This window comes from Telmatherina bonti (assembly GCF_933228915.1).
Source record: "Telmatherina bonti genome assembly, chromosome: 23".
In the NCBI taxonomy this organism is placed as follows: Eukaryota; Metazoa; Chordata; class Actinopteri; order Atheriniformes; family Telmatherinidae; genus Telmatherina; species Telmatherina bonti.
In genome coordinates this window covers 18801868-18817386 of record NC_136632.1, presented here as the reverse complement: position 1 = coordinate 18817386, position 15519 = coordinate 18801868, and the positions used below count along the sequence as shown (strand labels likewise).

The 15519-nt window shown below is 35.9% G+C and overlaps 1 protein-coding gene across 1 annotated transcript in view; it reads left to right on the top strand.

Annotated features, from left to right (window-relative positions):
• Positions 1-15519, top strand: part of LOC306773506 (anoctamin-4-like) — a gene marked incomplete at its 5' end in the record, with an annotated part of 67548 nt that overhangs the window by 41907 nt on the left and 10122 nt on the right. The window contains 13 exons of the mRNA XM_079263344.1: positions 1202-1308; positions 1628-1683; positions 1906-2027; positions 2747-2881; positions 3395-3491; positions 3703-3763; positions 8956-9038; positions 11503-11643; positions 11758-11922; positions 12069-12105; positions 12337-12448; positions 13439-13496; positions 14712-14809. Coding sequence (XP_079119470.1) covers positions 1202-1308; positions 1628-1683; positions 1906-2027; positions 2747-2881; positions 3395-3491; positions 3703-3763; positions 8956-9038; positions 11503-11643; positions 11758-11922; positions 12069-12105; positions 12337-12448; positions 13439-13496; positions 14712-14809 — 1272 coding nt within the window. The remainder of the gene's footprint in view (positions 1-1201; positions 1309-1627; positions 1684-1905; positions 2028-2746; positions 2882-3394; positions 3492-3702; positions 3764-8955; positions 9039-11502; positions 11644-11757; positions 11923-12068; positions 12106-12336; positions 12449-13438; positions 13497-14711; positions 14810-15519) is intronic.

Sequence of the window (15519 nt, the reverse complement as noted above, 5' to 3'; positions counted from 1 at the left end):
GCAAAAATCATGGCAGGTGTGTGATCCTTGAATTGACCAATAAATGTCCTGGTTCAATTAGAGCTGGTGTTTAAACAGTTGTCCTCATCATGCTGTTCACATTTTGACATCATGAGACCAAGACGACACCTAACAATGGAACAACAGTCCCTTGCCATTGTGATGCTTCAAACAGGACGTTCTCAGACAGAAGTGGCCACTGAGCTTGGAGTGTCACAGAGTGTCATCAGCAGGTTGCAACAGAGATATGGAGAGACTGGAAGAGTCACAGAAAGGCCTAGAAGTGGACATCCTTTGGCCACATCCCGTGCTGATGACTGCTACATTGTGAACACTGCCCTGAGAAACCGGATGATGAATGCCACTCAACTCCAGGCACGTTTAAGAGAGGTGAGAGGCACCCAAGTGTCACGTCAGACCATTCGAAACCGTTTCCATCAGCGTGGTCTGCGTGCTAGACGACCTGCACGGGTACCTGACCACACCACCAGACACAGGCATCATCGTCTTGCATGGGCCAGGGAGCATTTACGCTGGACGAGGAACCAGTGGGCCTCAGAGGCCGCATCATCAGGGAACGGCTGTTGGAGACTGGTGTACCTCAAATGGAATGGCCTGCACTCTCTCCAGACCTGAATCCCATTGAAAACCTGTGGGATCAGCTGAGCCGTCGTGTAGAAGCTCGAAACCCTGCACCCCAGAACCTCAATGACCTGAGGGCTGCCCTTCAAGAAGAGTGGGATGCCATGCCTCAGCAGGCAATAAGTTGCCTTGTGAACAGCATGAGACGTCGTTGTCAAGCTGTAATTGATGCTCAAGGGCACATGACGAGATATTGAGACGTTCACATTTTTTGTTGTGGTGTAACTACCATTGTCGTTACCTTTTGTGTTGAATGAATTTTTTGAGATCAGGAAATCAGTAGTGCATCCTTCTACTTAAATGTCTTACTTTTATGATATTATATCACTGTAGCATGAACATATTGCATTTTCCATAAATTTCACCTGAAAGCCAAATATCCCTAACTTTTTGTGAGTAGTGTATATGGCTTTATAACCTTTTTTTAAAAAATTGATCAGTATGAATCTTTTTCTAAGATGATTACTAATGTATTTCCTCCTTGACATGTTTTCACATGATGATACACAGATACACAAACGGTATACACAGTTCTTATGACTTTTTCCTTTCTTTTAAGTTTCATCATCCACAACAAAGAAACATTTTTTAACAATGCCACCAGAAGTCGCATCGTGCACCACATCCTTCAACGGGTCAAATATGAAGAGGGGAAAAACAAAATGGGTGAGTTTTGCTTTTGACATTGAGACAATCTTACAAATAGTAGAAAGGTGAATTCTTGTTGGAGGAAATATTTAACATAAGGATTGCATGTCACACTCAGTATGTGCAAACAGTGAATTCCAAATTTCTTGGAATCAATGTTTCATTCCTTTTGGACCAACATGTTGTCAAAATACAGGCCTTATCTGTTCTTCATTAACACTGTTTGAAGACACATTCAAACTGATGTTAATATTTTAAACAAAAACAACTGTGCAAGAATCGATCACAGTACAGGACTAATAGCATCTGTTGGTCTTTTCTTCTTTTTTATTTGCAGGACTTAACCGTCTTTTGAATAATAATTCATATGAGGCAGCATTCCCTCTACATGAGGTAATTTGACTGATCTCAAAGCTCTTCACTCACTCAATTGAACTGCTTGTTTATACGTCATTATCATTTCCACATACATTTCTACACACACACACACACACAATTTTTTATATATATATATATATATATATATATATATATGAAGGAAAATTAGTTCATAATTGACTTATCTGGTATAACAAAGGTAATAATAATAATAATGATAATTGTGCACTTTAACAGGGAAACTACCACAGCAAAAACCCCATACGAACACATGGAGCAGAAAACCATCGGCACCTGTTGTATGAGTGCTGGGCCTGGTGGGGAGTTTGGTACAAGTATCAGCCACTGGACCTCATCAGGTAACAACATGCCAACAATTGTTCTTCAGTTTGCTTCCTCATGTTGATGCCAAACCAGCTCTCAGTACCAGGATTTTATGAGACAAGCCTTCATTTCTAATTACTTTATTATCATATAAATTATTGATACACACATTTATGCCTCATTTAAAAAAAAAAAAAAAAAAAAAAAAAAAAGTGTGTGTGTGTGTGTGTGTGTCCATGCAACTCAACTGGACATTTATTTTTTTATGTATTGATTTATTTTCATATTTACAAACTTATTAATTTATTTACGTACTTTTTTTTTTTTTTATTCATTCATTCATTAACTTAAACTGGCATGTGAATTGTAGCCTTTTGTGGACATGTCTCATATTCCCCATCTCTTTCAAGAAATGAAAAAAATATTACTCAATGCCTTAGGTAAGGTTAAATAACGAGTTGGCATCTGAAAGATAATAACCACACAGGAATTATCCAATAGGAGGCTTGAAGCTATTTGTTTTTTTAAATACGAAGTGGCTAATTTTTTTTTTTGTTGGGATATGTGTACGTTTTTATTACGATCTCATTAATATGCTGATTTTAAAAAGTCTCCAAAGTCTCTAAACTTTCAACAAGCTGGCTGTAAATTTGCTGTTTTTGCCAGATTTTTGAAAACATATGCTGATAAACATGTGGATTGATAAAACAAAATAGATTTTTTTTTTTTTTCTTTAATTTTTTTTTTTTCTTAGGAGGTATTTTGGGGAGAAGATCGGTCTGTACTTTGCTTGGCTCGGCTGGTACACAGGGATGCTGTTTCCTGCAGCTCTAGTTGGCCTGCTCGTATTCCTGTACGGTGTTTTCACGCTGGAGCACTGCCAGGTCAGGTAAACACAACTCTTCCATTTTCTGATGAAGATATCTGTTCATAGAGCCTGTAGTTGTGTCTCTGTGGAAGAAATTACTTTGTTAATGTTGCTGCAGACAACTAGAGTAAGTGCGGGACACACCATCAGTTCATTTTCTTTAAAAGTCCTATAGCTCATAATGCAAATCCTATTCAGCATTTCACACCATATGTTGGCCACATCGTGTGAACGTTGCCTCTTGAATTGTTATTAGATGCTGCATTGATCAAACAAATAATAAACTTTTGTCGGACTCTGACTGAAAAAGGAACAAAGTTAAATAAAATGTGCTGTGTCATTAAAAGTTTTTAACAATATACCTATTTAATAACTTCCAAAAAAACTATATAGATATACTGAAGAGCGCACAGAGTAATTGTTGACGTCATTCTTTTTTTGGCAGCTTTCTCATGTTGCTGAAAGATACTCTGCGTCTTTCTGCTGTTGACAGCTTAACCAGAATTTCATGGATTAAATGTTGTTGTCCTTCAGCAAAGAAATCTGCCAGGCTGCTGACATCATCATGTGTCCCATCTGTGACAAGTATTGCCCCTACCTGAGGCTGTCAGACAGCTGCATCTATGCCAAGGTATCGTCACAGCAACAGCTGCTGTGTGATTTGTCATTGTACTCAAAACAATAATGCGTCAGTACACCAGCTATTACATGGCAATAAGTTTTAATCAACATGTGGTATTAGGTCAGTGTTTGAGCAAAAGATATTGAGTTTTTTTTAAATCATTTTATTAAAAAAAAATGGAACAAACACCATTTTAATAAAGTCTTGTTTTTATTTTAAGGTCACCCATCTCTTTGACAACGGGGCAACTGTTTTCTTTGCTGTATTTATGGCAGTTTGGGGTAAGTCTGTTAAATAAAACTCTTCATTAAGCAAATCTAACTTTCACATCAATTATCTAATTGAATAACCTTCAACAAACTATTTAGTGTAAATTTAAACTTGCCTTAAAAGGTCCAGGGTAAAAAGTATAGTGTTGAAGCATCAGGCTCCAAAAAACTGAATCCTCCTTATCTTTATTCTTCCCTTCCAAATATGTAGAACTTGAAAAGAAAAAGAAATGCTTGTCCTCAGGTAAATCAAATCAAAATGTATTTGTATAGCACCTTTCATACATAAAGCAGCTCAAAGGGCTTTTACATATATTAACACAACAAGGGGTACAGATATATGGACACACATGCTGAGCACCCCCCCCCCCCCCCCGGTAGTTATGATGGAAAGCGGTAGTTTGGTCTACCGTTCAAATGTCGGAGTGTAAAGGTCTATTTATGCTTGCTTCAGAAGACGGATATGCAGACGGAGAGTGCTGTGTTAGTTACGGGCATAATTTGATAATTTTTTTAATCACTTGATGCAGAAAACGGAGCAATACTACTGGAAATCATGGGAGCATTGCTGAGTTTTATTTCTGACACATAACCGGCAAAAGGAAGAAACTAGAGAAGAGGAAAAGGAAGAAGACAAAGCAGCAACTGCCAAATAAAAAGCCCAATAAAATAAAAAGAAGTTGATATGATCAAAAAATACATAACTTTATAGCGGTTAATTACCGCCACCAACTGGTGTCAAAATGTGGAAATGAACTCTGAACTCTGTCCACAAGTGGATGAACTAACTTAACTATGGCAACGTGAAAGAAGCATGGAAGTATGAGGGTGGCAAAATGAACAACGATTAAAACGGATGTCCCAATTTAAGTATGTAAGAGAGCATAAATGGGCTTTAAGAGGTTTGTGGATGTTTCACATCATGCAAATGTAACACACTGCATTTTTGTCAACAGATTGCTGTTTGTGTTACACCCTCACCTTTTCCCAACCTATATTTCCACAGAAAGAAAGGATACACTCTGCAAATAAACGGAAACTTCAGCATATATCCAATCACTAAGCAGCTTTAATACTGACTTACCTTTGTTTTGTTCTCCACTAATAGCTTAGAAAACTATCAGGATCTTTAGCAACTAAATGTTCCACCAGCAAACTAGAATGCACAGATAAGTCTTTTCTGGCTTTTTATATCTTAAATGTGAGCTGTTGCTTTTATATAAATTCTGATAGTGCAGCTTTGACTTAAAAATTTTTATTGACACTTCATTTAATTTTTAACATCATAATTCATTAGTTACAAAAGAAGTCTTTAATGTACAGAGATGTTTTTACATGGTAAGAGCCAGTTTGAAGCTTATTGCTACTGAACCAGGTCCCAGGGTATGGTAGGACCTGTAAAAACTGTTATGTGTTCATATTTTTCCACTGCAGCAGAGATGGCAGGCAATGAGGCATCAGGAGCATCATTACAAAAAGAATAGCTCAGTTGTTTGGAAATGCCTTGGTGAAAGAATGGGAGCTCTAAAAGGGACACAAAAAGGAAGAGTTATCCAAAATATTTTGCTCATTTAAAAGAAAAACTTTTGAATTTGGCAACTTAAGCAACAAATCTGTTTACATTACTTGACCACCTAGCTATCTTCTAAATCAGTCTTTAAAGAAACTTCCAGTCAAAACTTATAAAAGTGCCACAGTTGAAGAGCTGAAGTCATTCAGAAGTGTTGATTTTTTAAGGAAAATTTGACCCATACACTTTAACTCCACTGACATTTCCAGATCTTTGTACTTAATTTGAATGTGGTGGATGTGTTTGTATTGTTGCTTTGTAAATTGCAAGGTGTTGACATGAATAATCCGATCCAAAGTAATAGAAGAAAACAGTTTGAGTTTCTTCTGTGACGCTCATCAGAATAAAAATGTTAGGATCCCACTTTAATCTTGTATCGGAGGAATGCCTAATATGTCATGTGTGTTGTGCTGATATCCATGTTATCCATTTTCTAATCATTACATCATTTAGACAACTTAATTTTGCCTCTTGGCAGCACAGTTATACAAAAGTAGCTCTCTAGTTGCATTCCTCATTCAAAACGGAAGACCTTCCTGCACCCAACATCTGATCTGGATCAGAATGAATAAATCACACCTAAACCGTCCAATTCAAGAAATAACTTTAAAGTAAATTTGTCCAGAATTTTTTATTATTTCTTTTTACAAGTAATGACTAACATCAGCTGTTTAAGGAAGTATTATGTCTTCTGTAGCACTGAATGATGCAAACTTTGTCAGCTCAAACACATTCACCACCTAATGAGCTGCCGTGTGACATCATGTTTCTGAGGTTTTATCAAACAGGTTTGTTTTTTTTTACAGATAACCTAACTAATACTCTCTTTATGGTTTAAGTTAAACAAACAATTCTTAATATGTGGATGTAAAATACTCAAACATAAACATAAGTGGAGTCATGAAATATTTTGGATGAATAAAAAATATTTCAGGTTAAATAAATTATCACTTACAGTATGATTACAAAAACAAGTATTTCATTGGTTTCATTGCTAGATTAGAAGCTTCAGTAATTTTGCTGCATGAATTTTGAGAGGCATTTTAAGCACAGAACTTAAATAAATGCAGCAGCAATGCTTACCACTCAGCTTGTTAGCAGAGTCTGGATGTTTGAAAACTTCTTGTACTTGGCTGTCAAACCTCCAACATCTCAGCGTGAAGAGCAGAACAAAACACAGCTGGAGAGCAAAGGTCATCATGCCCAGCCCTATTATGATGTTGTTAACTGCTGGGGGTGAAAACCGGCAGATCAGTAAAACATTTTAAACAAAAAGGCAACTTTTATGATATAGGTTAGTTTTTTACATAAAATGACAGAATATTGCAGTTTTGAAGCATGTAATAAAAGCAGTCTCTTTTTCTGTTAATAATTCACACACATGTTGTCATTGCAGAGGAAACCCGATCCATTTCTCACTTATAAATGTTTTATGTTGTGAGTTGCAGGACTCAGAAATCATGAAGAGGCTTCTCTTTTTTAAAATGCCTGGCCGCAGGACTTTAATGGTTAAGCACATACAAGGAACAGAATAGTTACCAAGCAAAAGACAATCATAGTAAATGTTATTGTACCAGCTGATGATGGCTGTGCCACTGACTCCCAGTAGGTGACATCTGGATTAGATAAGGCCGAGGTCAGGTTCTGGTTCCCAATAATCCCCATTAGGCATCACTCCCACTAGCTGCTCCAGGAGATTCTATGTTTAGACATAAAAAAAATCACAGATTTGACTTTAATATATAAATCTATATTTTGGACTTTGATCATGGGTTACCATTATCCTGTCAACTGAAGATCAACCAAAGCTTTTCTTTACTTTTAAAATATCAATGAGGCAGAAAACAAACACTATTTAATACAAAAAGATCCAAACTCTCAACGTGCAGCCAAACCCTTTCAAATCTACCATTATTATTGTTTTCTCACCTAACACAGTTGGTCTGCAGGTGGGTGTAAGTGTCTAGACTGCAAAGTTCATTAAAAGGAAAGGCAAGTATGCACAGTTTAGCACAAAAATTAAATTATTGCACTTTGAGGCAATGAAACCTTATGTCTGCATACATAAAACATGTATAGTAAAGATTCATAATATTACACAGTGGAACCATTTTTCCATTTAGAGAGACTTTGAATCAGTTGTATTCTTGTCAAAAAAAAATGAACCATTATAAGCACACTTGTCTGTAGACATTAAACTTTGAGAACATTTTCTGGTCAAGCAAAAACCTGTTCTACTGAGCTTTTCTTGTAAATTACATGAAATTTAAATTTACACCATGGCATGAACAAACGCTAGGTATACATACTCAGATATATTATGCAATCTGCCTGACTACAGAGCTGCACGAAATCTTGAACTCTGTGAAAACTATAGTTGTTTTCACAGCTGCACGTCTTAAAATGTGAATAAAAATCTAATGGAAAGTCTAGCAATGCACTGACCTTACAGTTACTTCGTCTTGGTGCTGATGGTGCTGCTGTCCCAATGAATATATTTTTGGGTTCACCAGCAGCAGAGAATCCTTTTAAATCCTTTCATTAAGGCTCTTCAGAAGCGAGCTCCCCTGTGGCTCCTGTGGAAAGCGGTGCCCCTCTCAGATAGCTGAAAACATCAAATGGAGCTATGTACATGACAGAGAAGGCAAACTGAAAGAGTGGCTTAAGAACTGAGGACAGAGGCCACTCATCAGTACAAGAATGCTGCAGCAGTTTTCAAAAGAGGACAGCAAACATGTGCTCAATAATTAAGCTATCCACAGGACTTTGTTCAGCAGTACAGTGCCAGCCCTCCATGAATCAGCACTGTGAACAACCTCACTGCTGTAATCACTCCTTGTAAATACAGTTTGAATAACTTGACTCCCAAACAAACTCGGTATCTCTAGGTAGTTTGGACTAAGCCAATCAGAGACAGAAACACAGATTGCTTGGATTTTTGGCTTTGATGGTACAACACAAAAACAGCACTCAAAAGCTAGCTTGTAATTTGTGCTGGCATTTTGCCCAGTGGGATGAAACAAAATATTTAGCCTAATTCAAAACGTTTTTGGACTGCAAGTTTTTATTTATAATGTGCTGGATAATGAACAGCCTTGAAATTGCACTCCTATCTGTGCATTGCTGTATGAAGATAATCTTTTTGCTTATGTTAAATATTTCCCTCTTTAGCCTAACAAAAGTATACTAGCTCCAAAAAAGCCTGCACACGACCAAGTTTAACAGTTAATCAGCCTGTTAGCGAACAGTCATTAGGTATCACTGAGCAGATGACAAATGCCTTTAAGGGTTGGTGATCTCAGTGAAAAATATTAACATCTATTTACCAGAGACTAAGGCAATCATGTTATTCATAACAGCTTCATACGATGGTAATATGCTACTAATGTGTGCACTAAATCTACCTCAGATATGACTAAACAGGAGAGCTAGTTAATTACAACTATAAGAACAAATGTGACACTAATATATTTGAGAGAGTAGAAATCTCATCCAGGAAATTTGACTAGAAATTTGATAGATGAAGTATTGGTTGTCATTTAAAGTTTAGTTAATAAAATCAATGTCTTGATGGAACAGTAACAAATATGGTAAATTGCCAACTCACAGCATTGTTCTGTTTATGTCTCTTCAGCAACAGTCTTCCTGGAGTTCTGGAAAAGACGCAGAGCTGTCCTCGCATACGACTGGGATCTCATTGATTGGGAAGAAGAAGAGGTTTTGTTCGACTTCCTTTTTAATTTTATTCATTTTGTGAGATTATTCAGGAACAAAAAGAAATTAAATTAAATTAAATTAAATTAAAAATAAAAATGTAATTTAAAACAGAAATTGAATTAAATGAAAAATACTTTAACACTGAGGGAAATTGCAATGTTGTTCTGTTTTTCAAATCTTGTATTTTGCAGAAACTTATTAGCACTTTTATTTGGATAACTTGCCCCTGACCTTTAGGTTTCACATCAAACAGTGAGACCTTTACAGCACGTTTACCAGGGAAAATTTTTCAGCTATTGTCACTTACTTACATTTAAAAAGAAAGACTAGTCCTTATAACTTCACCAGGGGAGCCTCTCTCAAAGTTTATTATAAAAAGAATGTAGAAATTAAAACACATTTGTATTGAACACAGAGAGAACAACTACATCACTCCAAAATTCTTGTAGTGTTTTTTTAGTTGAGTTTTTTGGAGGTTCAAAGTGTTCATGTTAGGCCAACCTTCAACTGTCTCTCTATCAAAGTGTTAATCCACAAGTTTGTTCTTGTCAAAGAACACTTTGTACAGAACAGATAAGACAGATAATAAACTCTGATTCTGGCTTTATGTCACATTTTCTGGGCACATCAGTTTACTGTGAATAAAATACAGTTTTTGTGGTGTAATGTCAGTTACATTTGTGATACAACTCTTTAAGCACGATATTAAGACCAAAGAACCCTCAACAGAATATTTTATCAATTGTTTTATTTCATTTCTAAAAAAAATTCAGAATCAAACTAGAACTGCTTGATTATGACAAAAATTATAATCTTGATTATTTTGACTGAAATTAAGATCTCGATTATTTAACACAATTATCCAGTATTTTCAAACAAAGCTGCACGTCGTGGTGTTCTCGATTCTGTGTCGCGCATTTTAACCCTCTAATGCACGGTTCTGAGTTGTTTAATCCGCTTTTACCGCTTATAAAGGAACTATGATGTACGTTTTATGCCAAACAACCGCTGTCAGGCTACAGTGCATTTTCCTCATTCACCTGTTAAAAGACAGCTGATCTGAACCAGCTGATTAACGCGTTGCTATGGCAACGCCTCATACCGGAGGGATATTACCGTGTTTAACTCGCCAAACTATGTATATGAAAATAATGCAGCCAGTTGTCACTGAAAATGGTATAAACTATGTTGTTGTGAACTTCCACAACCTACTGCAGTTATTCTACATTGACCTGCAGCCGGAGCAGGCTGAGACTGGCCGTCTGGGAGTGCTTTAGGACGGGAGAGGCTCCCGCTGCTCATCCATTACAGTAACTGCAGAACAATATGTGCCTTCAAGTCAGTCGCCAAAACACCAGAAAAGTCTCTAATAACTCCAGTAAAAGTTGCTATATTTGTCGCTGGTCGCTTAAACAAAAAAAGTCGCCAGATTTAGCGAGAGCAGTGTCTGAATGAAACCAAAGCGGCTGTGGGAGGAGTTTGCAGCACAGCGCTGCAATGCCAGTGACGCTCGATTAGCAACTGAAGACGGCAGGAGAGGAAACTGCAAAGCAAAAAATAATCGCACCCTTTTATTTTTATGATCGTTGAAAACCCAGATTGTAATTTAGATTAAAATCCGATTAATCGCCCTAAATCAACCTCATAAATTCAGACATATTTCACAAAGTAATGCCCTCATATTAGTGTAACACTTACTATAAGCTAGTTTGCTAGGTCCATAAAATGTTAATATCTATAAATCTGTTTGAAATTAAATTCAGACTTAATGTCAATCGATAGAGGAACAACTATTTTTTTCTAACAGCACAAACAAGTCTGTATATATTATGAATCTGTTTATGAACCCTTAGTTTTTAGCGAACCAATTTAAGTTTCTTAGACCACATAGGCTAACATTAGTTATGTTCACAGTCAAATACACACAGTTGAAGTATAGCTATAAAGTGATAAGCAAACAACAAGTTTTACTGAGGCAGAAAAAGGAAATTGCAACTACAAACAAACTCAGTGCTGGTAACTTGCTACTAGCCAGTGAAGACGTGTTGAAAAGCAGCATCTTTTAGGATTTAATGGAAGTTTTTTTCCTTTTTTTGTTCTTTTTTTCCTCTAACTTACTGAATTTGCTAGTTTTGATTATCTGAACTGGAAGAATAAATTATTATACTATTAACATAATTCACTAAACATCACTTAACTTATTTTGTGCTGAGTTTCAATGTGTTAATATGAAATATGTAGTTATTTATCTGATGACATTTTTAATTCAAATTAGCCATTTAAAAACATTTGACCGTTGAATCTCATTGATGTTAAATTTCTGTTCATATTTACAAAATGTCTTAAGCTAGTTTGCTTATTTAAACACTTATATTTCTCTTTTGGGGCATTTGTCTCACATTTTGTTGACGCTAATCATTCTTTTCCCCTTTATTCCTGAAATACTTTCTTCTTTGTCCTCCAGGATGAAATAAGGCCACAATTTGAGGCCAAGTACTCAAAAAAGGAGAGGATGAACCCCATTTCTGGAAAACCTGAGCCTTATCAAGCTTTCACTGACAAATACAGTCGCCTCCTTGTCTCAGCATCTGGAATATTCTTCATGGTGAGTTTTAACAGAAACAATGGCCAAACATGTACCAGCTGTAGTTTGAATGGTAAACATACGTGGATCAGTACTGTTTTTAGTATTATTATAATTCTTACTGTGATTTACCAGATACTGGTGGTGATTGCCGCCGTTTTTGGCATTGTGATTTATCGCGTGATCACCGTCAGCACCTTTGCCGCCTTTGGTTGGGCACTCATCAGGAACAACTCTCAGGTGGCGACAACAGGCACAGCGGTCTGTATCAACTTCTGCGTCATCATGCTACTCAACGTGGTGAGTTCCTGCCGTCCATTGGTCAATGAAACTTATTAGACACCTAATATGGAGCACACAGATATACAATTTATTCTTTATATTTTTTTGTTTTTATTGCTTTTTTTTTCTATGCTGTTAATAAAATAACTTTCCCATATTTACAGCTTTATGAAAAAGTTGCTGTCTTACTCACAAATTTAGGTAAGTAAGCGGTATTATGAATATTTTAAATAGGTGTCCATTATCATAGATACCATTATAAATGTAGATGGATGTTTAGCTTGTGTTTTTATTTATAACTTCGTAAATATCTTAAAAATGGAATCGAACATCCTGATGTTTTGTATACATTTGTGAAAGAAACATGTCAATATCAAGTTTTTCATTTTACTATTGTGATACAATTTCTTCTTACTCTGCATGTGAACACAGAGCAGCCAAGGACGGAGTCAGAGTGGGAGAATAGTTTTACCTTCAAGATGTTCCTCTTTCAGTTTGTCAACCTCAACAGTTCAACTTTCTACATTGCCTTCTTTTTGGGAAGGTGAGACGTTTATGCACATTTCACAAAAATATTCTTGTTAATGATCACTTTGTTAAGAAAAAAATATAGTAATTGAATATACTGATCAAAAAAAATTTTTTTAAAAAGTGTGAAACCAAACAGAAGCAACTGAAAATTAGATAAACTTTATATTAACTATAAGGGTCGCATTATATTATTACAAGTTTATTTCTTAAAAGATATTTTCTTTGGTTTATGTTTTTCCATTTGTTTTGGCAAAAATGTTTAACAAATCAATTTTTATGTCACTAAAACAGAATTGCTTTGCAGAATTCCGGCTTGAGTGAAACTCTTTTTAAAGTCCACCATAAAACAAAAGGAATTTATTTAGGATGCTTTTGTTTATGGCAAATATGTTTTCGGAGTTTTGTGTTACAGAGATAATTTTTTTGGTAGTATATATGTGTATGAGATTTTTTTGTTTGTTTTTCTTGTTCTATAAAATCCCTTTACATAGACTAAATGTACTCTAAGTATTTTATTGTTTTCCTGTTGCTATGGAGCTAAGATAATTACATAATCCCTATCTAATAACAATGAGAATAAATCATGCAATCATGCAACTGACAAACAATAACAAGACAAACAAACAGGAACTTTCTCGGTCCATTTTCACCCCTCAGCATCTTAAGTGATACAGCTGTTCTACTGCATGCATATTTAAAGCTGAAGCAGGAAAAAAATATCTCCACTCAAACAGCTTTTCATATTTCTAACACAGAAGGGGACTTGTTTGTACTTTATGAATGCTCCAAACTTACAACACAGACCAGAAATCAATGTACCTGTCTTCATAGAACTTTCCAAGGGATGTTAAGTGCTCTCAGCCTTGGCTTTTTTCTCTCCATATAAAAGATTTTTATATCAGACAAACCTTTTGAATCTTTCAAAGAGGTTGTACGAGTATATCCTAAATTTGACATGGTCGTATTCTAACATGTGATTTGCTGTTTTTTCCTTGTTTGACAGATTCACTGGCAGGCCAGGTGCATATCTACGCCTCATCAATCGCTGGAAACTGGAAGAAGTAAGTATTTACCTCTTCCCATGAGAGAATAACAGCAAAGCACTTCTGGGAACATGCAAGAAAAATAACACAATGAATGGAGTCTACAAGGACAAAAAGCCTGAGCTGTCACTTTTAGGTGCTGAGCTAATGTGCTCCCACTTATCTTCCTACAGCTGCACAAATGGAAATATTCACTTATGTGACATGTACAAGCTTTAGTCAACCTTTATGCAGCCACAGGAATGAGCTAGAAGATCTTATGGGCAGAAAGTACATTTCTAAAGATTTGAAAGGTGATCGGGGTGCCAAAAATAGTTTGAATAATAATTATAAGTTATACTGACACGAAAAGGCCATGCTAAAGTTAATGTGCTCACATCTGGAGTTACATTTTCTGCTTGTGATTGGATCCCAGTTGCCCTATCTGTATGTACATAAACACACAGCCTATGATGTGTAGTCAGCTGTCAGCTGTGCAGCAGGCCAGGAAAAAATATTTTTCAGACATTAATATGTTTCACATTCACCTGAACTGTATTTAACAAATATTTTCAGAGTTACATAACAAATTAAATATGAGAGAAATAAAAGATGCATAAATTATATTTTCTGATCCTACAGAATCCAGTTTTAATGCCTCTCTGAACTCACATGCTCAAGTGTTCTGCCTAACAGGATGCACATGCAACATGTTATGAGAGCGTAAACGTTCTTATAATTTGATTAATGCAAAGCATTTTACTATTTAGTCATCAAAGTTATTATAATGTGTATTATACTCATTTAAGAAATTATGATTACACATTGCATACAGGTAAAAACAAAGCTTAAAAACTTGTGGTACAGGACAGATCAGGAGCTTTGGAGTTGTCTCTGCAGAAGGTAATATTAAGATGAACGGGACGTTTTTTGTGGAAACCATAAGCAATGAAGTATCCTGATTGCAATGCTGTTCACATCATGTCAGTCGGTGGTCCCACCTCTGGTTTTAAGTTATTATAACAATAAAGATGGAAGTTGTCCTGGACAACTTCTGAATGTGGCTTTAGGGATCAGATCGAAATTCAGTGTTTTCAGACGCAGAAAACCTCTTAGCAACAGGTCTGAGCACGTTTACTGAGAAGCAACTCAGTGACTGATAAAAAAAAAGATTTAGTAACATACGGTGTTTTCTGTACTATTTAAATGTGCTGTCATTGATGACCCAGTTTTTCTCTTTTCTTGCTGCTGCAGTGCCACCCCAGTGGCTGCCTCATTGACCTCTGTATGCAGATGGGGATCATTATGGTGCTAAAACAGACATGGAACAACCTAATGGAGCTTGGCTACCCGTAAGTTATTTTATGAAAAAAGTCATGAAAATACAATTTTTAGGTTTATGGAAATAAAGTTAATTAACAACAACTACATCAATAGGTCTAGAAACAGTCATTAAAGTTGTCGACAGTTACTAGGGTTGATTAAGCCTTTCCTCAAGCACAACCTGTTTAAGCATAACTAGTTTCTTTATGCTTTATGTCAGGATTTGTTTTTTGTGGGGCAAATAAAAAATGTTCCTTAATATCATGGCTGTGTTCCTAATGCCAGCTTATTAAAACTATTTTAATTATGCGGATTTGCACATAATTGTGCTGGAGGATGGCACCACATATTGAAAATGGTCTTTGTACTACTGGGTGAAGTTGATCATCTCTATAGAAGTAACCTTAAAATGAAGTGGTATAAAACTGATTCCATTAAAAAGACAAGACCACCTGTTATCCGGTCAGGCCATCACAGTTTAAATGTTCCTTTAGCATCCTTTACATCAATTCATCCTTTAAATGGGAAGATGAAGGTAATAAACTTTCACTGGTTCATTGCCAACCTATTGTTGTCTTTATAACATTTGCGGTTTCTATACAGGTGCATGTATTCCTTTTAAAATATATTATTTTATTTAAATTTGTTATTTGAATTTATTGTAACTACATAAGGTTATATGCAATTCATAGGACATTTAGTGTGATGCAGTCTGATGCATATTGTATCTTTTTGAATC